Here is a 25,699-nt window from a genome sequence, read left to right on the forward strand (position 1 = left end):
CAGCACACAACACGAAGATGTAACTTTACCCCCCTGATGGGTTATTCTTAGCCCGGCAGCTCTCACACACCTTTTTTGGAGGTCAACAGTGGGGGTGTAGGAGAGGGGTGTGAAGTGACTTATCAGGAAAGCGCGCCCTCTAGTGGGACAAAACTAGAGTCAAACAAACTGAGATGACAAAGCAAATGTTTTATTCTTGTTTTTTTTCTTGAAGGTATAAAAAGATTATAAATCATTTTGCAAAATTATTATATGCCTAAATATAAGACGTAGGATTTAAGGTGGGGCAGCCACAGGTGTGATGATGAGTGTGAGCTCCCCGTGCACCGGAGGAGGAACAAATCTTTCCTCCCTCAGCAGTCGCAACAACAGGTCGTCCGTGTCCCGCGGCCAGCGGTAGACGCGAGTGTTCTGAAGCCATCCTGGAACGTCCTTCTGCATCGTGACAAAGCATGGACAAAGACTAAGCAAGCTATGTTGTCAATCAAAATAATGTGGAGGAGGACCTGGCTAACCTGGGAGGCGTTAAGGAAGAGCACAGGTATGAAGCGGAAGTTCAAGCTGCCCTGTTGGATAAATTCATGCTGCATCTTTTTAAAAAATGTAAAAAAGATAAATAAGTGCACCAATCTAGTGTATGACAAAAATCATGCATTTGAACAGGGGTGTGTGGACTTTTTCTAATGTCTTACCATGGAGTAAATGTATTTAGTGTGCAGACCGTGGGTGTGCACAGCACAGCCTTCAATGTCGGCCTTGTAGCGCGGACTGATAGCCACAATGATTGGCGTGGATGGCTGCAGCAAATGTAAAAACATGGCAATCATGTTTAATTTTTCAATAATTTATGAACTTGTGTATTTTTGTCATCCATAATTGTGTGTCTGTGGGCGCGTGTCGAGGTGAAGAGACCAATTTTTAAAGCTGGGTGCAAGCAGATTATCTGTCTCCCCCTGCTGGACAGTTGGGGAACTTTCTACTTACATCTTTCATAATTGTGTCCTCCCAGGTTGTGACGTCCATATTTGTAAGGGGCCCGTCAACCACAGCTTGGAAGCCATGTTTGGACAGAAAGTCAACAAAGGCCATCATCTCACAAGATGAGTCCGAGGAGCAGGTAATGAAGATTTTTCCTGAGCGCAAAATCAGTCAAAACATACGTGCTTCAAAATCAATCGTCTTTCATTAAATGCATTGATTATTTCTGTCTCAATCAATCCCCTGGTTTAAGATAAACTAACATGGAGAGAGACTTTATCTAGTTATGGGACTGCTATCCTGTAGTGACACAATAAGAGATGTCGCGTGCCAAACCACAACACGACTCACTCGACTCATTTGGCAAGCTTCCTCGTCTCTGTTGTACGTTCGAGGTTGCGGAGGAGGTCGCCGCCGATAAGGTCACGCCGCTGACCTCGGGTGGCACAGAGAAATGCGGCACGTTCACCGAGACGCTTGGCGACACTTGACGTTGTATCCTGAAACAAATGTAAAAGTACGACATTCAAATATTGCTAAAACTTTGTAAGCACTCCTTTTTAAGTACATAATGGATTTTTATTAATTTTTTTGCGGTCTCGTTACCAGTTTTGGGAGGGCAGCGTTAGGCTTTGGCATCGCTGACAAAAATTTGGAGTCCCCTCATCCTCAGATTTGAGTGGCAAAGGAGCTTCAAGTTGTTCCACTTCCTCCTCCCAACAGTTTCCATCCTGAAATCTGACAATGGCAAAATTTATCAGCGCTAATAATCACAAAATTGCTCCCAAACGTTGCTTACCTGTCTGAAGACATCCCTCAAATGCGCCCAACTTTGTTCACCTCGTACATCACCGCAAACAGATTCCATACTCGCCATCCGTTGCATTCCTGGCGCGCATGCGCGTGCCTGTGTAGCTGCTTTATGCAAATTCTCCACGCCCAAATCCACGTCCCAGGTTTCGAAGTGTGTCGCTAATCCAGATCGTCAGGAAAGGCTACAATGCAGACAAAACTGCAAATATAATTCGACGCCACGCCATCTAATTGTGACCCCCTGACCTCTTTTATGTGCGCTAAAAGTCAAATATTGTCTGAAGCAAAAAATAAAATGACTGCATAGAACCTGTTTGCAAAATAATCTAAAAAAATAGTGTTTTTTAAGTAAATTAAATGTTAAAATGCAAAATTAATACATTTATTTAATACATACAAATTGAAAAACAGTAACATTCATAAAAATGTCTTTTGTTTTTATATCCAACAAACATTTACGCCATATTTATTTTAGTATGGGATCATTTAATAAGGAAATACATAATAATTAAGCTAATGATAACAGCAAAAGTATTTTTTTTCCCCAAACGTTCGTTTCTCAAATCTTGCATGTATGCTTTTCAAAATCTCAGCTCACACAAACAACTAAAACAGTAATAAATCTTTGATCATTTATCAATTAAAAGTCATCCGTCATTATTCTCGCGGCTGGTAGACACGCTCTCACTAATTTGCATATAGGCTGCGGTGGCTTCAGTTACGTCGGCGTTGAGTGATTGACGTTGAGCCCAGAGGGGAAGAAAACAAAATAACATTTCGGTATCCGTTTTGCAATAATAAGCCGCACCAGGGGGAGCGATATTATTTTGTTGTTTTTAATTTCAAACCATTTACAGGTAATTAGACAGACAATAAATTATAACAACACATAAAGCAACAAAAGAGACACACACAAGGAAGGGCTGGCATGGAACGCTCCCAAGCGCCGCAGGCACCCACTCTTAAAAGGATCTGAAAAGATGTAAACATGTTTGGTCTCGAACACGTTTGGCATTTTTGGAGTGGCAGTTTTTTCCTCCCTCTCTCTCTTTTTTTTTTTTTTTTTTTGCTTGCATTTGCACTTTGTGTCGGTGCAGGGGTGGAAGAGTTTGCTAGGCAATTAATAGAAGGCATTTCCCTTACAGCGAGCTTTCCCAAACTGGCGTCAGGGACCTAAAATATAATTCTGGGGTTCGGTTATTGATCATCGAGCAGGCACATCGTGTTGTTAATTCCTATTGAATTGTAAATTGTGAAGTTTAGGTATGGATCCAGTTTGGGAAATCCTTACAGAGTCTTACTAAAGAGGAAAAAGGCAAGAATGGGTTTTATAGTACAGAGTTCCTTGAGAAAATGAGGAAGAGCTGTAGTAGCAGTACTACATGGAGTAGTAATGTTAATAAACCTGGTAGAAAACAAAACAAAGAAAATGTCTTAACGTGTTCAAAAACATTTTTGCAACAATTCATCCAAGCGTGAGCATTGAAAATGTTGAGCGTCAATTATACTGGGGATTCGACAAAAACAAATTTTTATCAACATTAATTTATCTTTTATCCTTCATTGAGACTTGAATGAACCGTTTTCCAAAAATATTAAAAAAAAATAGAATGTTGAATGGAACCAACAGAAAGAAGTAACCAAGCAATTTTTGTATTTACACTTTGTACAAGTCACACAGCTCCCTGTTTTTTTTTTTTTTTTTTGCATCCAAGGCAGGCCCATCTCCTTCATGATAGTCATCTTTCCTCTGTGTGTGTGTGTTTGTGTGTGTCTTGGAAGAGGTGAGGAGACAGCTTTTAAACAGTGAGTGGGGTGCGAGCAAGATTTCTGGCTCCCTCTGCTGGACAGTTGTGGAAAAGCCACTCAAAGATTATCCCCCGGCTGGTATTGAGGCTCGGTGGCAGTGAAGTAGTCCTCCAAAAAGGCCTGCAAGTACTCGAAGGTAGGCCTCTCCTCGGGGTCTTTCTTCCAGCATTGCACCATGAGCTCGTGCAGCGACGTGGGGCAGTCTTGGGGGCACGGCATGCGGTAGCCTCGTTCCACCTGCTCCAGCACCTCGCGATTGTTCATGCCTGGAGAAGTGAGTGAAGATTTTAGCAGTCTGATTTAAAAAAAAAAAAAAAAATCGTATTCAGGATATTGTTTTATGTTCCTTGTATAATGTAGGTCATCTTAATGGAACACAAAAATATTGCATTATAAATGGTTCTATGTTCTCATCCTGGACTGGAACTCAAAGTAGATGTGACACAATCTGGAGTTTGGAGCTGATCAAGTCTAAAAAAAAAAGTGTGATCTCTTCACAGGAGTGAAGTAGTTCCACATTTAATAATTCATGAAAAACTCACTCACGGGCAACACGGAAATTGGTCCACAGTCTATTTTTAGAGGGTTGAACCCATTTTTGGTTTAGCTTCCAGCCATCTTTGGCGAGTAGAGTACAAGAGGGACTATAAGAGAACTTGGTGAGGATTACAAGGACTGGGTGAGAACTTGAGGGGGGATTCGGGTGTTACTAGTGGAGTAGGCAAACTAGGAACATGTCTTATTTTATTTTTTATGGATGACGCTGGCGCTTATTATGCAACACGCTGTACTGTTTTTAGAGTCTGACGCTAAGGCAGATTTTTAATGCTCATGCATGACGCATGAATTTAAAAAAAGAAAACCCCATCAGACGTACCTGGATAGGGCACCCGGCCTTTGGTCACGAGCTCCGTGAGCAGGATACCGAAAGACCACACGTCGGATTTGATGGTGAATTTCCCGTAGAGCGCCGCCTCGGGCGCGGTCCACTTAATTGGAAACTTTGCACCTGCAAATAATGGGAAAGTAAATTGGCGAAATTACAATTTTAGGTGGGAGTGAATTTAAAAGGTTTGCAAATTACTCTTTTGTGTACCTTGTCTGGCCGTGTACTCGTTGTCCTCAATGAGCCGGGCCAGACCGAAGTCGGCGATCTTACACACCAGACTGTCCCCGACTAGAATGTTGGCCGAGCGCAGGTCTCGGTGGATGTAGTTCATCCTCTCGATGTACGCCATGCCAGCTGCCACCTGGGAAGTCGACTCTGTTATTTATTAATCATGGAAACTGTTTTATAAGCATTTGAGTTGAAGGAATTCATAAGCCTGCAAAATTCTTATTCAATATTTCGCATTGATGCCAGACCTGAGCCGCCATGTCCACCAGATTCGGAAGTTTCAGGCATCGTCCTTCTCCGTCTTTCAGGAAGTCGAGCAAACTCCCTGAAACAGAAAAAAACACATACTATTGTTTGTATCGATCGCTTTTGGGAAAATGATTCGATTGGCTGAGTCGTGTCCTGTGGGAGGAGTCACAAATCATGTGACTGCTATTTCTGTATTTAGCAGCTTTGAAATGAAATCTATTTTTTGTGCAATTATTATGGCAACCTTCCAATCCCCTCACATGACCCCCCATTTGTTTTTTTTAAGTCATTCTCCTTTTTTGTTCTTCTGCTTTTTTTTTTTTAATCAGCCGGCGATTCGGACAAAAGCTGCCGTAAAATCGAGTTTGCCTTGCGTGCCTTTTGACCCAAAACAACAGAACAGAAAGCCGGAATCAAAACAAGCGACGTGAGATCAGTGCTGGGATCGGCGCCACGAAAGTTCCACTTTATTGGCCCAGATTTTTTATTTGCTGTAGCGACAGAACGCTCGGCAAGACCGCCTGCTGTCATCGCTCTCGCCCGAGCGCCGTTTTATACACCGTTCGCATGCGTGGATGAATTATGCACATGGGGGGGAGGGGCGAGCACGAGTACGTCACATCGACCGTACCTTTATTCATGTACTCGGTGACGATGTAGATGGGCTCCTCGGAAACCACGGCGTAGAGCTGCACCAGTTTATCGTGACGCAGCTTCTTCATGATCTGAGCCTCCTCTAAAAAGGACTCCGGTGACATGGTGCCCGGCTTCAGGGTCTTCACCGCCACCTTGGTGGTGCCGTTCCACGTGCCTGCAAAAAAAAAAAAAATCACAATCTCAGATTATTGATTTATTTATCACCAATTTTTTATTTTTTAATGCTTACCCATCCAGACCTCGCCGAACTGCCCATTGCCGAGGCGTTTGATGAGCTGCAGCGACTCCCTGGGGATCTCCCAGACGTCTTTGGTTTTGATGGACAGGTCGGTCAGACGGGGCATGCCCTTGTGGCAGGGCACGATCAGCCGGCAACACAGTCCCGCCGCCCTGGCTGTCCGAAACACGAAGGAGACACGCCGGTATGAACGTGTTCGATGCGGTCTCGTCCAAACGTGGACGCTTGGCGGAAGCTCACCGGAATAGTGATGCACGAGTTGTTGGAGTGTCTCGAACTGGGCTCTGGTGGTGATGTAGTAACCGCCGCTGTCTAATTTGCGGATCTTGTAGTGTTTGACGTGGTCACCCTTGATGTCGTCCCAGTCCTGGATGGAGAGGGAGTAAGCGCCTGGAATCGAGACCACACATTGAGAAGATCGCTTTAAAAGCCAGCTGCCGTTAAATTGCACTGACGGTGCTAAGAGGGGGGCCCACAGGGGCACTGCCTCCCCCCCTTTTGAAATATGCTTGGCATCAGGCCAGATAATTGATTTTCTGTATTTCCAGAAAAAAAAAAAATTCTTTATTAGGCAAATGATTTTAAAAGATGGCGGCATGTGTACCTTTGGTTGTTTCGCTCTCCCGGATGAGGAACGTGCCTCTGGCATTGCTGTTGGACAACAGCTGCCGCTCGGCGTCCTTCCGGCCCAGTTTACCAAAATACCAGCTGCGGAAATAAAATAAGCATGGCTCCGTTTGAACATTTCTTTCAGTTCTCGCTGCACGTGTTGTGAGACTGAAATATTAATGACTGTGAACGCCATGCATAAAATGGGCGGGGGGGGAGGAGGAAAAAAAATTCTACGCACTCCTCGGCTTGGATGGAGTCCACCGGGGCGACGTAATTACTTGGAATGTAACCAGTTCCACCTGTGGTAAGGGAGCGGGCCTCCCACCAGTCGCCCTCTCTGTAGGAAAGGACAGACAGGAAGTCTTAGGAACCGGTCGACACGTTCTTCAAAGCCATTCGGTGGAGTTTCATTTTGTCCTTCAACTCTGACCCATTTCGAGAATTTTTTTTTTTTTTTGCCAATGGTCCCTTTGGATGCGATGGGGGGGGCTCCGCCCTCCAGCGCTATTCCGCAGATGTTTTCAAGCTTACGTGCTGTTGAGGATCTGGAACCTCTCCCCTTTTCTGAAGCTGAGGTCATCGTCCGTCCGGGCTTCGTAGTCGTACAGCGCCACGAACAGCGTCACCCCTGCGAGACAAACCCATTAGGAACCCATTTGCAGATGGACTCGTGTGGCAGGTTCTCGTCAATGTTGGCTTGTGGATAGTCTTGGAGGAGGATGAGAGACGTGGTCAAGGTTCAGACTGGTGCCAGATCCGCAGGCCTGGTGCTAAGTCTGGCCTTAGCATGTTTGGCTTTTTCTTGTGGTTTTTGTTATTAGGTCGCTCCATATGCTGAACATATGTTGTTTGATATGTCAAAGCCTCCCACATTTTTTTTTTTTTTAACTTTTGATCTTACTAGCCGCTTTATTTCACAAAACTACACGCAGCTTCTGATCTTTATGATTATTTCCTTTTATCCCATGCTATAGATCTAGTCTGGTTTTGTAATTGAATCAGCAGGTCTTGAAGGAAACACCGACAGAAGGTCACCTGGTTGCAATTGTTTTAAGGGCAGTGACCCACCAGATGCAGTAGATGGCGCTACTGGGACTTTTGAAATCAATTTTGTGAGTTTCTGCAAGACTGCACGCAAAAGGTTAAAGTTCTTTGCAATGTGCCGCTATAAGTAGAACTTGCTGACATATGGCATTTTGAGTTCCATTTAGTAAAGTCAACATTTTGTGCTTGACACTCGGAGGACTTCTTCTGGCCTTCAGGAAGTGGTGGAAGCTGGTATAAATAGTCAAAGCCAGGCCACCATTTTGGTTTACGCAGACGACACTCCGACTTGGGTTTGACTTCTGGACTTTACGGTTTGGCTTTATGGCTTCACGCAGAAAAACGCTTTTAGACAAATTTTTCCAGCACGTTTCCGGTGCATTACTTAGCGGGCCGATGCTAATTTTAGGCCAGAAAAAGTCTTCGGAGGAGGTTTTCCCATCATTCTTTGTTGTCGTTAGAAGCAACACTAAGTTATGCAAGCCTTTCAGGGAGTGCCTCAAAATAAATTTTCACAAGCGTTTTAATTGAGGAGCACAGACGCTCATTTAAGATGAAGCTAAATTAAAACAGCTGTCAAAACCCTGCTGGCTGTCATTTCTTTTTTTCAGATGAAATCTCACCCGTCCCTCCTCGGGATCGCAGCGTGCCCGACTGCGAGGACGTGTGCACGCCTCCGAAGACGGTGACCCCCTGCGTGGCGCCTCCGCCGCCAAAGTTGTTGTAATTGGGGATGGTGGTGACCCCGAAGTTGGGCGGGTAGTGCTGCGGCGTCGGGTCGGCGCCATAACGATAACCCGGGTGGTGCGAGAGAGCGGCGTCTCGTCCCTCGGTGAGTTTTGCTGCGTCTTTATCCTTACATTGGACGCAGCCCATTCTCTGGCTTCTGAGGAGGACACACACACAAAATTAGGAATGAGCAAAAGGATGGGGGGATGGGGGGGGGGCAAAGTGAAAGAATAGCTGCCAACACCAGTGGGGAAATTATGATTCAATGTTCCATTATTTCATCGGCTTCCTCGGAGGCTCCGAGCCGGTCGTCGGAACAATCTTTCAATTAGGTTGAAATTAAACACCAGACTTTACGCGGCACAACTAATTACACAGTAGAACAAAATGTGGTGACACTGAATTCCTGCAAATGTCTTGACTCTCTCTCTCACCCTCATCATTCTGCTTTTTCACCCATTTGCATTTTTGTGGGGTGAAACATTTTTTTTTCTTGCCCAAGGATGGCAGACTATGCAAGAAAAGTAATAAAATGCGCTGTGATTTTCAACGCTAAGACGTTTACCGTTCTAAACTGGAAATTAATTCACTGAAACAAAAAAGCAGTAATTTAGGCATGAGCGCACATTCAGTGCCGGGAGCCGTAACGAGATACAAGTCCATTTATAGTAAAGCGGCAGGGTCAATATCGTAAATTAAACGGTGAGTCATGTCAGGGTCACATAGTGTCGAATCCTGTGTAAAAAAAAAAAAAAAAAAAGGCATAGAAATGTTGCTAATAGCGTGGAATTGTGCAGAATGCCACTGCGAATCTCATTACTTTTACACTTTTGCATGGCCGCCATTGTCGTAATTCATAAATCCTCCGTTTTATGGCGTCGTTGATGTGTAACTGTCCGCGGGCACGTCGTTCAGCTCGGCGGAGGAGGCCACTGAGACTAATCTCTTTAACATTGCCGCAGCATCAAAAAAAAAAAGTTTTTCTTCCATTGGTCCCTGGCAGCGGTTTCCAGAAGTGTTTCATGTTTAAAAGCATTGCCATGTCTTACATCTTGTCTTTCTGTTGTACTGTAGTAAATTGAAACTATTTTTTCAAGTGGTGCAGCAGTCATGGAAATTTCAAGACCTATTCAACTTTAAGTATCGGTAGCTGGTATCGGCGTACTTCACGAGTATCCCATACCTTGAATTGAGAAACAAAAACACTGGTGTGTTGTATTGTGATCTTTGTAAACTGCGTCATCATAAGTCATTTTGCAAACGTCAGTTTGAAGCGTAGGGGTCCCTTTGCACTCACATGACTGAGGTCCCCCCCACTGACGTCACATGTGACCTTATTCAATTCCGCAATGCAAAATCAAAATGCAACCGTCACTTCTCGGGCTGCGTGTTGACCGGACTCCACAATCTCCTCCATTATGGCGACACCGCCCCAACCGAATAGTTACAATATTTGCTTGTGTCAGACAAGCGACTTCATTCAGTGTATTAACAAGAAGACAATGGCTGCAGTTCACCGGGCTACAAGATTAGCCGGACAATGCCGGCCAGTGTTGCTCTTGCAAAGTGATGACCATGAAAAGAGCTTATTATAAAAAAGAAATTCACAGCTGAGCCTCGCACAAAGTGGATGTGTAGGATGGAACCCAACGGGCCTTCTTAACAAAGTCAGTGCAGAATCTGTGGATGGCGGGCCATCGCCAGCCCATAATATCACCATAACGACCAACATTAAAATATAGTGTTGAGTCAATGTGTATTTTAATGAGAAAAAATAATTTGGAGTATTGTGATTCATAAGAAAAAAACAGAATTATTTTAATACATGAATGAATGCATGGAATTGCCTATAGATACCACTAGGGGGCAGAAATGCACCACTTTTCCATTAGACAGGGCTTTGGCTTGAAGATGAAAATATGGATGGATGGATGGATGGATGGATGGATGGATGGATGGATGGATGGATGGACGGACGGACGGACGGACGGACGGATGGATGGATGGATGGATGGATGGAGTCTGTACTCTTTTTTTTTTTTCTACTTATATAAAGTATTGGAATCAGTACACACCCTTTTAATAGCTGGACTTCTACTTCTACTTTTTCCACTCCTGCTACTCTGCTATGTTTGTGACTGCATGCACGTCGCTCTGTCTATCCGGTCATCCTCCTCCTCCTCCTTCTCATCACTGTTTTGATTCCAGTTAAAGATGGACGGACCGCCCTTGCACACACTTGACACACATAACCCGATTAGGAATCAGATTTGATTGGCCATCGGGGGCAATTATTTGCAGCTAAATCAACAGGAGGCTGTCTGGCGGGGGCCTTGTGTGCTGTTTGTGCGGTCAACGCGGCTCTGACTGCAGTGCATCCCCATCCCAGCTGCTGCAACACAAGAGCCCCCCCATCCACTGAATCCCACTGCAAAAACATCATCACCTCGAATTAACAGAGACTATATTCTGCGCTATCCCATTTGAAAAACAAAAAAGCTGACGGCGGTGCAAGCAATTGAAATGCAACTCGTGAGTAGAAAAATAAACCAAACGTGCCTACCGGAGAGGAGGTGGGGTGGTGGTGGTGGTGTGGAGAGGGGGGATTTAAAACTAATCCATCGGAGTTTCCAGCCAGTGACTATTCGGCTTCGTCCCTGGGATTTTCCTCCTTTATCCCAGAGGCAGTGTAACAGGCAGAAACGAGATACAGAAAAAGAGGGAGAGAGAATAGCGGTTCCCGTCACAGCCGACTCGGGAGCCCCAGGATCTGCCGTGCGTACATACGCCCGTGACGAAGGCGGGGAGAGAGCGTCAAGACAGCATTAATAACAAATACTACTTCCGGTATGTGCCTTCAGAGTAAAGACAGGGCAATACAAAAAAGCTATATATTGTGGTTAAAAGTTGCCAGTTTCGATACATAAAATATTATCAGTACTTTTAGAAGGTTTTATAAAATATTAAACGAGAATGAATACAAATAAGATCATTTTAGACGCTGAGAATACGTTGCGTAAGTAAAATCACTTTTATTTTAAAAAGAACCGCTCCGTCTCTGGTTGCTTCACACAATCCAACTTTGCGGAATGAAAATTTGATTGACAGTTAATGTGGCCTATCAAGGGCTACAATAGGGAGCATATTCCACCTTCTGTTTTTTCCTCTTCCCCTCCTCTACCCTGGTTTGAGGTGACAGAATCCAGGGCAAAGTTGGCAAATGGGCTGCTCTGGTTTCTTTCTTTATTTATTTATTTATTTATTTAGCCAAAAATGGAAAAGCATTTCCTGTGTCTGCACAATGAACCATATTTGATTTGTTTTTTAATGAGCATAGTTGCTCAGCACTTTTCAAGATGCAATGTGGGATACACTTATGGGTAACTCACGACACAGGTTTTTTTGAAGGAGGTAGCCTGCCTGACTCATCTTGCATGCACGCACACAGAATTCATGACGATGTGAATCAGCAATCGAGGTGTCTAACATCCCCATCTCGACTAGCTTGTCCCCCACCCTCCTCTCAGAGTTTACATATTCATATGGCAGCGTGGCGTGAAAATGGCAGCTTTGCATGTCATCATGATAGGACAACAATAAAGTGTGGCCTAGTTCGCCTGCAGAGTGGTGCGGGAGGGCGGGTGCAGAAAAGTCAGCCTAATCCCGTGCCGTTTGTCTGCGTGTACTCACTCTCGCTCCTCTGTGAGCTGGGTGCCATTTTGGACTTGTTTCCATGGAGATGTGGGTCACGTAGTGATGGTAGCTGCTGCCGGCGGAGTCCGAGTGCTGCGGGTTGGCTGGGTCAGGCAGCAGGGTGAACTCATTAGATGTGGGTCACTGGGAAGCTCCAGCTGCAACAAGCAGATAAGATGCTATTATGCAAGTGGTGGGCATATGTTATACTTTTATCATTAGTGTCCGACTTTAGAAGAACTGAAATGGCCCAGGATAAGAAATTGCTTTCCTAACCACAAATACCTCTCTAAGAATATATGATCTAATAGTCAATTCCATTTAGATGAGTCATTCCTAATTTGCATGAGGATGTAGGCACAAGTATTTTGTAAGATTTAACTATTTTTATGTTTTTTAAAAAATAGGGAATAAACAAGATGTAATTTGATTAATCCAGTTCAATGACCAAAAAAGACAAGAGACATTTCCAGGGCATATTTACTTCTATTTTAAATATGTCTAATAGAAGATGCTTAAACAATTTTAAGGACACAACAAAATCACAATAAAAGGGCTGATAAAAATCTGTTGTATTATAATAATGTATGTTGGACATTAAGAGCAAAGGACAAGAGAAATAATACAATTTTAGGCACATTTTTAAAATAATATTTAGGAATCACATTTACGTAATATTTTGTTTCAGGAGAACTATCATTTATACAACAACTGTACGGTTTGGTATGTTGTGTAAGAATTATTTGAAATTTCATATAAGGGCAGCAAATGTTTAATTCTGGAATGTATACTGAAGCTCTTGTGCTTTTCATTCAAATAAATCAGTGAGGAGTAATAGTAGGAGACAGTAGTAGTATAACACATTAGGCCTGGACTGTGTTGTGTGCCTGACTATACGAATGCAAACAAAGAAACTGTGCAAAATGCAAACTCTCGAAAAAGCGTCCAGACAAGAACTCAAGTCACTATGAAGTTTGTGTAGCCATGTTGTTGTCCCTCCTATTGTCCTCGCTGGCCCGCTCCAAGATGGCCCCCCCACTCGCGCAGTCGGCTGCCCGCTTCGTGATTGGCCAGCTGTGACGTCAGCTCCCGGACGCCCATTCAGCTGTCGACTTGGGCGTTGTACTCTGGCGCATCTCATTCGCGGCGGGGCCAATTTCTCCTCTTCCCAAACTCCACTCGACCTACAAAAAAAAAGAGAGAGAGGGAAAAAAAAACGAGATTTGCGTTTGCGATTGTTCTCCCGTATTTCAAACACGTTTTACCGGCTAAAAACCTCCACGCGGCTATTCGGGTGCCCTTTATTGCATTGCTCGAAGTAGGAAGCTGCCGTGATTTGATTGTTTGGTGAGGGAGAATAAGAGCGCTCGCGGTCTTTGTTCATTCATTTCATCGCTCGGGTTCCCTTTGTTGAACGAGCATGGGAGCACAAATCTCCAAAAACGCCGGAAAGGAGGAAGCCGCGGTGGAGAAGCCCGGCGAGGCTGCGGCTGCTACGGCAGCGGCCAAGACTAATGGCCAGGTAATATTCAATGTAAATTATTTAAAGTATTAATTGCGGCGTGGGCAATGTGTTGCGTTAATGGGGTGCTTCTATGTTGGGCTCGCCAGTATCCAGGAGAAAGTGGCGACCACGTTGCCTATTTTTTTCCACGTTTTCCTCAGGAATTTGAACGCCACTCGTGTTTAAAATACTATATCCGCCGACAATCAATTATTGAGACAATACGCTTTTTTTTTCAAATGAAACCATGAAACATCTTAATTGATTTTAATTGATCACATCCCACGATTGCCTCGTGTTTTATGAACCAGGAGCATTTTCTTTGTGCTAAAATTCTTAACGTGGGGTCTTCTCTGGTCGTTTAGCCATTTTTACATCCACGCCACGCCTTTGTTGCCAGATTCAAGGAGGAGAGCCATGTTTTGTCCCCCACACCCTCCCAAAATACCCTAAATAATATTTAATACTATCACACAAGGCACCAGAAGGTAGATTTTACCACCATTTTTAAAAATAATTCTCATGATGATTAAAATGATGAGGCGAAATCTTAAAAAAAAAGACGTTTCGACGGGCCCCCACCACGTTAAACGCCCGCCATCTCCTCCTAGTGGCGCTGAGAAGGTACTGCGAGTGAAAATGGTCTAGACTCGGCGATCTGTCGTCACTCTCCTAGCAACAGATGTGCTGCGCCTTTTCTCGCTTTTTTCCTATTGGTCGAAAGCAATAGCGTTTGAATTTAATTTGCAAGCGGTATGCGATGCGCGCTGACGATAGCAATACTTGGCATTATAAAGGTGGAGGCCATGTCATGTTCAATTCCAATGAAACTTTCTGACCTTGAGGTGATTATGTGAGCCCCGCACCACCTTTTTTGTATAAATAATTAGTTGCAGCACATTACTGAATTTGTTCAGACTAAATGATCACTTCACTAATTAAAATACGTTTTTAAATATTTTATTTTTGAGCATTGTATCAATCTGTTCTGGATATAAATATTAGGCATTGATGCCATTCCAAAGTCATTATAATGCCAATATTGGTTCATTTTCGTAACACCACATTGATATCAATATTGCTGCCTGTCTATAATGCTCGTACTATTTCTTTGGTCAGCCATTTGAACTCTCACGCTTTCCTGTCTCAGGAGAACGGCCACGCCAAAACCAACGGTGATGCCTCACCAGCAACAGAGGAGGCTAACAAGGCTGAGGTCCAGGCCAACGGCAGCACCCCCACCGAGGAGGCGCCAAAGGAGGATGGTGACAAGGCGGAGGAAGCTGAGAAGGAGCCAGAGGCCGCCGCCGCCGCCACAAACGGCGAGGCCGCTGCCAAGCCTGAGGAAACGACCGAAGACAGCAAGCAGAAGAAGAAGCGCTTCTCCTTCAAGAAGCCGTCCTTCAAGCTGAGCGGGTTCTCCTTCAAGAAGACCAAGAAGGAGTCCGAAGAGGAGGAGAAGGCAGAAGAAGAGAAGGCAGAAGGGGAGAAGGCACCAGCCCAGGAAGAAGGAGCGGCGGCGGCGGTGGAGGAGGAGAAGGCCGAAGGAGAAAAGGCGCCGGCCAAGGAAGAGGTCAAGGAAGTGGCCGTGCCCGAGGAGCCCAAAGCTGATGAAGTGGCAAAGGAGGAAAAACCAGCTGAGGCTTCTTCACCAGCCGAACCCGAGGTCGCCGCAGCTGCCAGTCCAGAGGCCCCCGTCACCCCTGCCCCTGCTGAATAATTCTACTGAAGAACACGCCGGAATGAAGGAGGCCCATGAAGCCCAGCTGAAAGAATGCGAGGATTTGTCTGAAACCAGGGATTTAGTTTTTCTTTATTTTTTTGTCTGTTTACTTCATTTTTACACATCTCATCCACAATGACTGCAATGTAGGTTCTGGAACGAGCTTCCCCGGCCCTGTGCTTGCATTCGTGGGTGAACGTGCAACTGTGAGCTCGAATGTTTTTTCTTTTTTTTTTCGACATCATGCTGACCTATTTAATTCAAGTATTTGGTGCTGGGCTAATTGGATGTAGCAGCTAAAGTTGTGCGTGTACTGTGCAGCGAATCAAACAACTAAAGGGAAAAAAAAAGCCCTCACACAAGTCTTAAAACAAAATGTCGTCGTTTACAACTCTCGTGGACCACAAGCGTTCCCGTCTTGGCGGAACTAGATTTAGCAACCAAACAAATCTTACAATAACATAGGTGCTTATCACTTCCTCTGCCGTTTTAGAGTCCGTCATTTCCAAACTGTAGTAATGCACGTTGTATAGACTTTGATATTGCTGGTTTTATGACTGAAATGTACCTAAATGACATTTTTAACCCATTGTAAATGACTGTTTTCTTGTTATTTTTTTTTCTCCACCATTTGTAAGACGAAATAAAACTGGGAGATGTTTTAAGCAAAAGCAAAACAGAAAAACCAACAAAAAAATGATCAAGCTGTGATGATTATATAACACTTCATCTATAGACTAGTACATTTTAGATAGGACATCTTTTTTCTTCTTTTGTACATAAAGATTGAATGTAACATTGGCTACAACATGGTATTTGGGTGGTGACTTTCTGTGAGCACTGAAGAATAAAGGAAAGTGTGAATTGGCACTCTGGTTCATTTTATTTTGTGAAAGTCTCTTAAATCCAATCATTTATTTAAATTGTCAACTCTGATTCAAACGTGCTAATGACAAACTTAAAATGGGTTCTTTGCCCTGCAGTGCCCCCTTTTGGTAAAATGGAGAAAATTACTTTTTCCTTTGGCAAGAAAAAACTTGTTTAAACATTTCTGCATATTTATTATGAATTGTAGGAGTTTTCTAAAGTAATTTCGACAAACTCAACCCACTTACTAAAATATTTAAGAAAATATCCGAAAGAGAAAACGTGCGCGGAGTGATGACGTCATCCAGCTAATTGCTCCGATGACCACAGCCTGACCTACCGTAAGCCCTCTTTTCAGTTTTTCATATTAAAACAAAAAAATAGCCGTAATTGAATATTCCTCGGACCAAAACAACCAACCTTCTTTCTCATATAATCAGAAAAAAACATTGTTTGTTGAATTTTTGCTTTCTTTTTAGAAGTTTGTACCTGACCAGTTAGCATAGCAGCTACTGCGTGACATGCTAGCATGTATTGTTTAGCTAAATCGCTTAATACTAATTTGAGCAATTATGAGAATTACATCTTTATACTTTTTAAAAAAAATAATTTTGTTCCCCAACTGCCAAGTACTCATATTAGCTGCACTTCAAATATATAAACTATCAAATATATAGAAGTGGAAAGTACCATTGACACTGATTGGCACTGAGGTACATTATAATGATAATCAGTTTAATGATCGTCATGACTTTTAATACATCTATAAAACTGTAAATTTTACGTTTGACGTTTGTATGACCTCAGGGGCATTGGACCACATTTCCTTTGATGGTTTGTATGTGTATTGCACCAAGTATGATTATACGTGTTGACATTTTCCCTGCAGTGAGAGTAACACAAATATGCAGACGCATTCCGCAATATTTGACGCACTTAGAGACGCAACCTATAGTTTGGGGGTGTCATAAATTACAGCGTTTGTGCGCAAACATTTTTTTTATGTGTCTGAGGTTGCAGATGCTCTCACCACTGTCATGTCAGGATCGTATTTGTGAAATGAATAAATACAAATAAACACGGCCACTGAAAAATGTGTTTTTGAAAATTGCAGGAAACCTACCCGACGTGTTTATACCCACCCACAGCTACACACCCATGTTTCTGTGATTAAGGGCTATGTATATAAATAAATTTGACTTGACATTTCAGACCCCCACCACAAGAGGGCGGCAGCAAACTTCACAACGTCAGGTCATTAGGAAATGAAATTGGTTTCCTTGCAATGGGAAGCAAATTTAACTGGAGGAAAAGATGGAAGAACAAAACATTAGGTACATTTGTGTTTTTTGCTTGCATTACAAATTATATTTCTGTGTTTCCCCGACCAAGAATCAGATATCGATTGGTCCTGTCACCCACCATTAAACAGGAAGTGGCCTGCTGCTAACGCTTTTGGTAAGTGACCAACCTTGCTAGACTGCCAATCATGTTCCAAACAAGTGGAAAATGATCATAAACTATCAAAAGCAGGCATGATGCATTCCAGGGAGTTATAGTAGTTGATAATTTAGGCGTGCGGCTTGTGGAATCAACCAAAATGCCAAACCCTGTCTGGTCCTGTCTTGTCTGTCTGCCTGCACCGACCACAATGACCTTCCAGTCTATACCAGATACTTTCCTCATTTTTAGATTAGAGGGGGGGGTGGGTGTATTTGAAACAGCACCTGTACCACATGCTCCCTATTTTTAAGAATCCCACAGGCTCGATTTTATAATTTTTTATGGTCACCTCACCATTCTAAATAAGACACAGGGCTTAAAATTTTAGGGGTGTGAACAGGAACTTTATGGCCAAGTAGGGTAGATTATTCAAACTAATAATTGTATTTATTTATTTTCAGTTATTTAAAATGTTTTGGTTTTTAGTTGCCATTGATAATGTATTTATTCCTGCAATGCATGTTCGAATATAAATGTATATCGATTCTAACAAATTTTCTTTGTATTTATGATGTTTTTATGTATTTCTCAAAATCTACCATCCGTTATATTTAAGTACTATATTGAAGTTCTCTATACAATATGGTGTATTTTCCCAACTGAAAACCACGTGGCTCATTTAAAAAGTGATCCCAGGAGAGAATGTTCTTGTTAAGACCTTTTTATTTGAGTCAAATAATGCTTTTCATGACATAATGCATTTCCAGGGATAAAAAATGGCATTTGCTGCTCAGAGAGTGTCGCTTATTTGACAATATTCCGATTATCTTTCTTTATTCATCATGGTCAATTTGACCATTTTGCCATCTCACAATATTCAAGTCATATACAAAGACAACAGTTACAATGTGTTGCACAGGAAGTATTGATGTACTTTTTTTCTTTTAATAAGATTACTGGGTACCAGGACAAGGAATCAAAACAAAAGACAAGGTTGTACAAAAAAAAACAAAGGAAAAAAAACAGACAAACGGTAAAGTCAGAATAACCAGTTGAAGTCTTTGGAAAAGAGTGGAAAAGAAAAGAGAGAGAAAAAAAACAGGGCACAACACAGATTTAACACCTCGGGTTCACATGCTGTCTTCATTCTGGAAAGCATCTTGTAGGTCTTGTTGTAAATTGCTCTCCCCATCCCTGATCTCCTGTTTACATAAATTAGATTTTTCCTTCTTCGAAGCACCTATTTGTTGTTGTAGTTTTCAAGTCGACATGCTTCTATTCCTCAAAGGCAAGAGTCAGCAGTAGGGTTAACTCTTGATTGGAGCAATAGAGAGCACATTTAGTTGGGTGGCTGTTGGGTTTCCCGTCTCAAAGACCGACTCATCACGTCGAGGCGACCAGGAAACCAGAGAAGGAGCAGTGCACGTTCTCGGCGGCGAAGACTCCGTTGGCCTCCTCGTCGGGGATCTGCACGTACACGGTGTCCTGCTCGTTCAGCAGGAGCACGGCGCTACCGGACATCTGGTCCAGGAAGCCCTTGTTGTACTCGTCATAGGAGAACATGACAGGCTCGTCGTTCTTGTAGAGGGCGACCAGGGCGTGAGCACCGTTCACGTGGATGCTGTAGGAGAAGTAGTAAACTCCGGGGATCTGGCATGTGAAGATGCCGGACTCAGGGTCATAGTGGTTCTCGGCATTGTACACAATGTGGTCGAACTTGATGGGGCTGCCGGAGGCAGGGTAGGGAGTGGTCAGAGCTGCTGTGAAAGCGGACATGGGAGCCTTGACCATAACCTCGGTCATTCCCATTCCCATTCCTTTCTCAAAGACCACCTCACCGGGAGGGCCGGGAAGGCCGGGAGGGCCGGCGGGACCGGGTGCTCCATCAGAACCACTCTCGCCAGGCAGACCGGGGGGACCTTGAGGTCCGGGGACACCTTTAGCGGTCATGCCAGCAGGGCCGGGAGCTCCAGGGAGACCTGGATGACCCTTGTGGCCAGGAGTACCAGCGGGACCTTGAGGTCCAGAAGGTCCACGAGCACCAGGAGCTCCATCGGAGCCAGAGGCACCGGGCTCACCAGCGCGGCCGGGGAGACCTTTGGGTCCAGCGGGGCCGGGAATACCTGGGGCTCCTGGGGTACCGGGGGCACCAACGTGACCCTTCTCACCGGTGGCTCCAGTGGCTCCTCTGGCTCCAGCGGGACCAGCTGGGCCGGGGTAACCCTGCTTGCCTTGGAAACCTTGGGGTCCCACATCTCCCTTGTTGCCCTTGGGTCCTGGAGATCCAGCGGCACCGGTGTCACCCTTGGGGCCGGTAGCGCCAGTCTCACCTGGGAAACCTCTTACGCCAGCTGGGCCCATAGGACCAGTAGCTCCAGTGGCGCCAGTGGCACCAGTGTATCCAGTAGGACCTTGCTCACCCTTGGGACCAGTGGCACCTGGGCTGCCAGTAAATCCTCTCTCTCCCTTCTCACCATTAGCACCTGGCTTTCCGTAACCTGGGGTTCCTGGGGCTCCGGGGGCTCCGGCAGCTCCCTGGTGTCCTTTGGGGCCCATTGGGCCAGGCAGACCTGGGGCACCGTTATCACCGGGTTTGCCAGCAATGCCAACACCGGGGGCACCGGTGTGTCCCTTGGGTCCCTGAGGTCCCATGGGACCAGGGGAACCATCTCTACCTGGGCTACCTGACTTTCCTGGTTCACCGGGCATACCTGACTTTCCTGGCTTGCCAACTCCGGGCTGACCTGGAGCTCCAACTGGTCCCATTGGTCCAGTGTGCCCTGTGGCACCCTGGGGTCCTTGAATTCCCATACCTCTCTCTCCCTTGGGACCTGGCAGGCCAGGAACACCGGGATGTCCTTTCAGACCAGGCTCTCCTCTTGGTCCCATTGCTCCAGGAAGACCAGATGGTCCGGGCTTGCCAGTAGCAGAGAGGCCGGCGGGTCCGGGGTTTCCGGGAGAACCGGGAGCACCTCTGGGTCCTTGAGCTCCGGGGGCGCCAGTGTGTCCCTTCTCACCGGGGGATCCAGGGATACCGGGTTTGCCAGGGCCGCCGGGGGTTCCGGATTTGCCAGTGATGGAACGACCAGGGGATCCAGGAGGTCCGGGAGGTCCGTGGGGTCCGGGGTGACCAACGCCGCTCTTACCTGCGGGACCAGGGGGCCCTGGGGGGCCCATGGGGCCAGGCTCACCTGGAATACCAGGCTCCCCTGCCACCACTGTAAAAAGTTACCCAAAAAAACATTGTCAGTGGAGAAAAAAAGGAGGCAAAATGCAATCAAACTGAAGTTCACAATGTGAGTTTGGAGTTTTGAAAATCTGGACTACAAACATGGCTGCAGGAATACTAAAGAATACGAGTCACTGGCAATATTTTACTGGCATTCCCTATTTTTATTTGATAAGTTCCTATTTTACAGGGTTTGTCTCTGTCGCACAAAAATAAATAAATTATTAAAAATAAATGAATTATATGCTTATATATTTGCTAAAATTTATTTGTAAATTAAATAAAGCAGACAAAAATTTGTTTACTATATATCAACTGTGCAGTTGGATGTTTTTGTACTTGCTATTGGTTGTTGCTGCCTTTTGTTTTTGTCTACTGCCAGGTTGGCATAGTAAAAGAATTTCTCAACAGATATACGTATTTATAATACATATATATGTATGGGGAAAGGTGGAAAAATATTGAACATTATTAAAAAGTTAAAAAAATGATTTCCTTCCTCGATCATCAGATGTGTTTGTTTTGATTTTTTTGGGTGTATTTTTGGGCCTTCTTTTACTGGCAATATCCTCACCTTTTTTTTTTTTTAAAGAAAATCTCAAAGGAGTGCATCAAAAGGGTGGCTTTTTTTTGGTTGCTCTATTTGCACTTGTAACTTTCTGCTCTTTTTATGTGGTTCCGGTAAATCTCTGAATAAAGCCTGGCACATATGCCCGCCTCCCTCTGTGGCACACCCAAACAAACAAACCACATTGCCGCTGCTGGCTGGGCTCTAATTTGCCAGTGCCAAAATAGCAGCTGGAGTGCTGCTGTCTGCAAGGCAAGGCAAAACATCATCTTGCCTTCTGTGAAACTTAATATGTCTGGAATTATGCATGTATCCCGCACAAAGCCATCATGCAGATGCAAAATAAAAATCAAGATTTACTTTAGTATGCCTCTCTGGGTTTAAAATAAATAAACCCAAACCAATCTGTATCTTTGTGCAGAATAGCAGTCACTAAACAATATGATTTCCATCAAGATTTCTTTGAATATCCCTCCTCGAGTTGAATTATGCATTTTAATCTCACCTTCTTGGGAAAAAAAACGTTATATTTTGGAAAAATATATATATTTTTGCCTTTAACTTCTTGCCACCTCTGCCAAAACCGACTTCATACTTAGTCATTCAATTCTACCCCTAAAATGAGATTATTAAAGCATTATCAGTATTTTGTTAAATTTTTTGTTTTTTCTGAATATAAAAAACAGAGTTAAAGTAAGTATTATATCTGTATATATTTTTGCGAAGATTAGCAGTTCCAAAATAATGTAAGATTTTCCTAAAGGCTCAAAAAACCTCAAGATGTTTCTTAACGTGACTTCCTTAATGCGCCTTTCAAAAATGTGCCATAACCTATTTTGTATTCATCTCTATCAGGACAATCAAAACTAGGATTATGATTTTTTTTTTTTGCCCCTAAAACAGACTACAAAAATTCATTCAACAATTGGCCATTTTGATCTTATTTTCTCACCCTGGCCCTTGTAAGGCTCATACTGGGGAGCGGCCTTCACCACCTTCTTGACAACGTAGCCCTTGCCGTGGCCGGCGACCAGGGCAGCCATAAGGACGACGATACAGGCGACACGGATGTCCATCTTTCTCGATCAAATCCTGCAAGAGAACAATTGGCTTTAAGAAGAGAGAAACATAAATCCCGCATACAAACTTCTATCATGGCTGCTAAAACTTCAACCAATAAGTTCCACCTTGCATGATGCTGCAAGTTAAGCAATCTTCCTTGGAAGTGAGAAACAGCCCACGGATGCTGAGTGCATCCATAAAACAAATAGACAAACAAATAAAGACACTTACCGACACCAAATTTTGGGGAGAAATCACAAAACAATCTCCACAGCACCAGCAAGCTCCCGGTGCTTCTCTGTATATCCTTTGGCTTGGAGCACAACTGAGGATATGCTGCCTTTCCCCTGTCAAGGTTCCGAGTATTTATACCATAGCTGCCCATAAGCATCATTACAACAACAAAAAAAAAAGTCCCCACCATGCAAGTACCTCCCTTTCTCCCAAAAAAAAGCAGAGCTGTAATTAGCAGGCAGATCGACCCAAAACAGGCATGTCACATCAGGGTGCCTCCGAGTCTTGAAAAAGACACACATGATGATTATCACTTTTTTTTATAGAAAGTCTTCTTTTGAACAAGACAACAATGCACAAAAAGAGCAGAGAGCCACAGAAGAAAAGTTATGGTAGTTTTCTTGTAGTTGTCATTCTTGGTAAGACTTAAATTAAATTTGACGTATTTATAGTCATGACAAAAAGGCTTGTTTGTTTTTGTTTTTGTTTCTTTTGAACTTTAATAGAATTTATTTAAACCTGATCTAATTTATGTGTTTCGTGTTATTATATTTACCAAGCCATTATTTTATTTGCTGGGAATATTACACAAATCTGCAGTGGAAATCACAATAATAATGTTTTTGGGAGGGTTCCTTTGCTTTTACCCCCTTTAATTTAGTTTATTTAAATTTCATTTTATTCAGTAGAAAGAGAGTGGTGGTTGTGGCGAAGGAATTTAGTATTTTTCTACATCAAAATTTCTGAGATGGGGGCATAAGTCATGACACTTTTTTATTTTTAATGTGTTTTTACACTACATTTTCTTACCTTCTAAGACCTTTAATTATTACTTTATTGTTAATTAATTTAATTGAAGCATATTCAGATTTTTATTGATACATTTTCTTTTCCATTTGTTTTTACACTTACTTTAAATCTATTTCATATCCTGGAGTTCATGTTTACAGCAACCCCACTATATAAATATGCCAACGTCTCAAAATACTTGCCCCTAATCTATTTAAAAAAAAAAAAAAAAGACAGGTCCAAATTGGTATTGGCTCGTTTATTTGTCCACAAAGCCCACATCGAGTGTGTGCACAGTGTCTGCAACATGTACATGATGAATCTCTCCGACTGTCTGGACTCACCGGAGCTTGTCAGACAAACAGGAGATGTTTTTAATCATAATATGATAGTAAACACTGATTTTTAATATGCTCCACTGATTCACACGTCTACAGCTTTATTGTTGTTAAAATGTGTGTAAAGGGCCAGTTAAATAAATCTAGACACTTGGTACTGTTTGGTGACTCCTTGGTGTGGTAACCCAGTTCAACGCCAGGTGGCAGCAAAAATAGCAGAGGGAGAGGAAACATCCAAATTATGATTTCCAGCATGAGTTGAGAGTGCACATAATATGAAATTAGCAAAATAAGTGATTGCACAAATTCAGAAACCTCTATGACCTAGTATATACTTAACACAGAGACCCCTCAAAATAGACACAGACCTGGCAAACAAAATTTCTTGCAGACACAGACCCTATCAAATAATTCTCTCCCACAGATATCCTGAAAAATAAGATACCAGAAACAAAACTATGGAAAGACACTTTAAAGCAAATATAACACAAAATAGGTAACTTTCGCAGAGATCCCTAAAAGACAGTTTTACACCGACCCCTTCAAAACAAGTCTCTTTTACACAGAGACCCTGCAAAATCAGGGATCCCAAAAAATTATATTTTTGTTAAACGAGTTTTACTTAACATGAAAAACAAGACCCTGCTAAAAAGAACACTTTCAAACTGTTTTAAACATAGACCCTGTAAAATAAATAAAAAATTCAGTCACACATTGACCATACTAAAAAGACTTTATTACATTTATTTTTACAAATGGTATTTACAGTAAGGCTTTTTTTAACATAAAAACTCACAAAATAGGCATTTTTACACAATTATTTTTAATATGACTGGAAAAGGACCCCTAACGAAGAGTTTATTCATTTTGGGTCTTCTCCAGTTAGGTTGCCGGTCGACAGTTCACAAAGACGGTGAGTCGAATTATTTTTTTTGACTATTTTCGGGGTTCATGGCGGCACTGAAAGCTGAACACTAGAGGGAGGGGAAACGCCTACAATTACAGTCGCATTTCTGGTGGTTTGCAGTGTTGTGTTTCCTCCCTCCCGTCGTATTATCTTCCCTCGTCCTCCACCTTGGCCTCGCTGTGCTTTGACACAGTCCAGCTGTAATTTCTCCATTTTGGAGCTCCGCCGCATAGGAAATGCCCACACCCAAATAATCACATGTTCTAAAACACACAAGCGACCATAAATGATGCGTGTAGACTTTTTTCCTCGAGATGGCTAATCTATTTAGAGTGCATATACCCCCCCACCCAACTCCCCCACCCGACCTCCTCACTCGTTCTCATGAATTCTGACATGGTGTGTATTTACATGACAGCCATCTTTCTTCAGCGGCTTAATTAAAGATTCAGCAGCAGTTTTGTTTACGTAAATGAGGGCACATTATCTTTAATTTTGTCAAAGTGCTACCTTGCTGACGTGTGTCACGTGGCGTCGGCGAGATCTGGAACAACCAGTCTGTGAATGTCTGGCTAACTTGCTAGCTTAGCTAACGATTGATAAGGTAATTATTAAGCGACTGGTTGGACCCCAAAGCGGACAGAAAATGTAGAAGGAGCAACTCAAAATCTTTATTCCAAATAAAGTCTAAATATAAAAAAATATTTCGAAGTCACACGAAGTATAAAATAAATTAAACTGCTACTAATGATATGAAACAAAATAGAAAAATAAAAGATAGAAAAAAAACCGCCATTCAAAATCGATTAAGTTCTTTTGTTAACTTACTGAAAGAATCGCCCATGTTGAGTTCTTGGCAAAATGCAGTTTTTTAGCCAGCAAGCTGAACTTGTTTGACTCAAACAGCAATTAACCACGTTTCCCTTGTGCCACCAAATTTGATATGTACTATTTTAGAATAGTTGAAATGACAGAGCAGCAAAGGGTGGAGCGAGGATTCGAAAAATGTTATAAAATCCTCCCCGCGTGTTTATTTATGCATTCAAACATGGCGATGGAAGTCGTCCGCATTTAGGCCTCCAAACAGTTTTTTAAG

The 25,699-nt window shown here is 43.2% G+C and overlaps 4 protein-coding genes and 1 long non-coding RNA gene across 5 annotated transcripts; 2 read left to right on the forward strand and 3 right to left on the reverse strand.

Annotated features, from left to right (window-relative positions):
* The first annotated feature begins 7 nt into the window (after positions 1–7).
* On the forward strand, positions 8–3,981 carry LOC148385116 (uncharacterized). The gene is made up of 3 exons (XR_015863350.1): positions 8–541; positions 1,010–1,117; positions 3,574–3,981. It is a non-coding gene; the product is annotated as an uncharacterized LOC148385116 (long non-coding RNA).
* Positions 204–1,992, reverse strand: LOC148385117 (E3 ubiquitin ligase TRAF3IP2-like). Its single transcript, XM_088400134.1, has 7 exons — positions 1,778–1,992; positions 1,585–1,716; positions 1,330–1,478; positions 985–1,133; positions 693–797; positions 516–590; positions 204–435 (listed from the first exon to the last, which is right to left on the reverse strand). Exons 1-7 carry the CDS (start codon positions 1,789–1,791, stop codon positions 277–279), a joined length of 783 nt encoding a protein of 260 aa, XP_088256260.1. The 5' UTR covers positions 1,792–1,992; the 3' UTR covers positions 204–276.
* LOC148385118 (tyrosine-protein kinase fyna-like) lies at positions 2,614–11,054 on the reverse strand. The gene is made up of 12 exons (XM_088400132.1): positions 10,810–11,054; positions 8,141–8,403; positions 7,005–7,101; positions 6,712–6,810; positions 6,466–6,569; positions 6,102–6,251; positions 5,853–6,017; positions 5,598–5,777; positions 4,966–5,042; positions 4,697–4,850; positions 4,478–4,609; positions 2,614–3,866 (listed from the first exon to the last, which is right to left on the reverse strand). Exons 2-12 carry the CDS (start codon positions 8,391–8,393, stop codon positions 3,658–3,660), a joined length of 1,620 nt encoding a protein of 539 aa, XP_088256258.1. The 5' UTR covers positions 8,394–8,403; positions 10,810–11,054; the 3' UTR covers positions 2,614–3,657.
* A 2,007-nt stretch (positions 11,055–13,061) lies between these two features.
* Positions 13,062–16,036, forward strand: marcksb (myristoylated alanine-rich protein kinase C substrate b). Its single transcript, XM_088400133.1, has 2 exons — positions 13,062–13,461; positions 14,594–16,036. The coding sequence occupies exons 1-2, from the start codon at positions 13,360–13,362 to the stop codon at positions 15,161–15,163; spliced, it is 672 nt and encodes a 223-aa protein (XP_088256259.1). The 5' UTR covers positions 13,062–13,359; the 3' UTR covers positions 15,164–16,036.
* A 2,145-nt stretch (positions 16,037–18,181) lies between these two features.
* On the reverse strand, positions 18,182–22,714 carry col10a1a (collagen, type X, alpha 1a). The gene is made up of 3 exons (XM_088401401.1): positions 22,567–22,714; positions 22,226–22,365; positions 18,182–20,694 (listed from the first exon to the last, which is right to left on the reverse strand). Exons 2-3 carry the CDS (start codon positions 22,347–22,349, stop codon positions 18,860–18,862), a joined length of 1,959 nt encoding a protein of 652 aa, XP_088257527.1. The 5' UTR covers positions 22,350–22,365; positions 22,567–22,714; the 3' UTR covers positions 18,182–18,859.
* Between the last annotated feature and the right edge of the window lie 2,985 nt (positions 22,715–25,699).

Source organism: Syngnathus floridae, chromosome 16 (genome assembly GCF_059516105.1).
Source record: "Syngnathus floridae isolate MCC-2025c chromosome 16, RoL_Sflo_1.0, whole genome shotgun sequence".
In the NCBI taxonomy this organism is placed as follows: domain Eukaryota; kingdom Metazoa; phylum Chordata; class Actinopteri; order Syngnathiformes; family Syngnathidae; genus Syngnathus; species Syngnathus floridae.

What these genes read in the sequence shown, in the direction of transcription:
- LOC148385117 (XM_088400134.1), bottom strand. An exon ending in ACGCTGCCCTCCCAAAACTG is followed by an intron (nt 1,479 to 1,584) that starts GTAACGAGACCG and finishes CATTTGTTTCAG; the next exon opens with GATACAACGTCAAGTGTCGC. An exon ending in TCTTCCTTAACGCCTCCCAG is followed by an intron (nt 436 to 515) that starts GTTAGCCAGGTC and finishes GTCACGATGCAG; the next exon opens with AAGGACGTTCCAGGATGGCT.
- LOC148385118 (XM_088400132.1), bottom strand. Translation starts at nt 8,393, where the DNA reads ATGGGCTGCGTCCAATGTAAGGATAAAGACGCAGCAAAACTCACCGAG. An exon ending in GTTCGGCGAGGTCTGGATGG is followed by an intron (nt 5,778 to 5,852) that starts GTAAGCATTAAA and finishes TTTTTTTTGCAG; the next exon opens with GCACGTGGAACGGCACCACC. An exon ending in CGAGTACACGGCCAGACAAG is followed by an intron (nt 4,610 to 4,696) that starts GTACACAAAAGA and finishes CATTATTTGCAG; the next exon opens with GTGCAAAGTTTCCAATTAAG.
- marcksb (XM_088400133.1), top strand. Translation starts at nt 13,360, where the DNA reads ATGGGAGCACAAATCTCCAAAAACGCCGGAAAGGAGGAAGCCGCGGTG. An exon ending in CGGCCAAGACTAATGGCCAG is followed by an intron (nt 13,462 to 14,593) that starts GTAATATTCAAT and finishes TTCCTGTCTCAG; the next exon opens with GAGAACGGCCACGCCAAAAC.
- col10a1a (XM_088401401.1), bottom strand. Translation starts at nt 22,349, where the DNA reads ATGGACATCCGTGTCGCCTGTATCGTCGTCCTTATGGCTGCCCTGGTC. An exon ending in TGAGCCTTACAAGGGCCAGG is followed by an intron (nt 20,695 to 22,225) that starts GTGAGAAAATAA and finishes AACTTTTTACAG; the next exon opens with TGGTGGCAGGGGAGCCTGGT.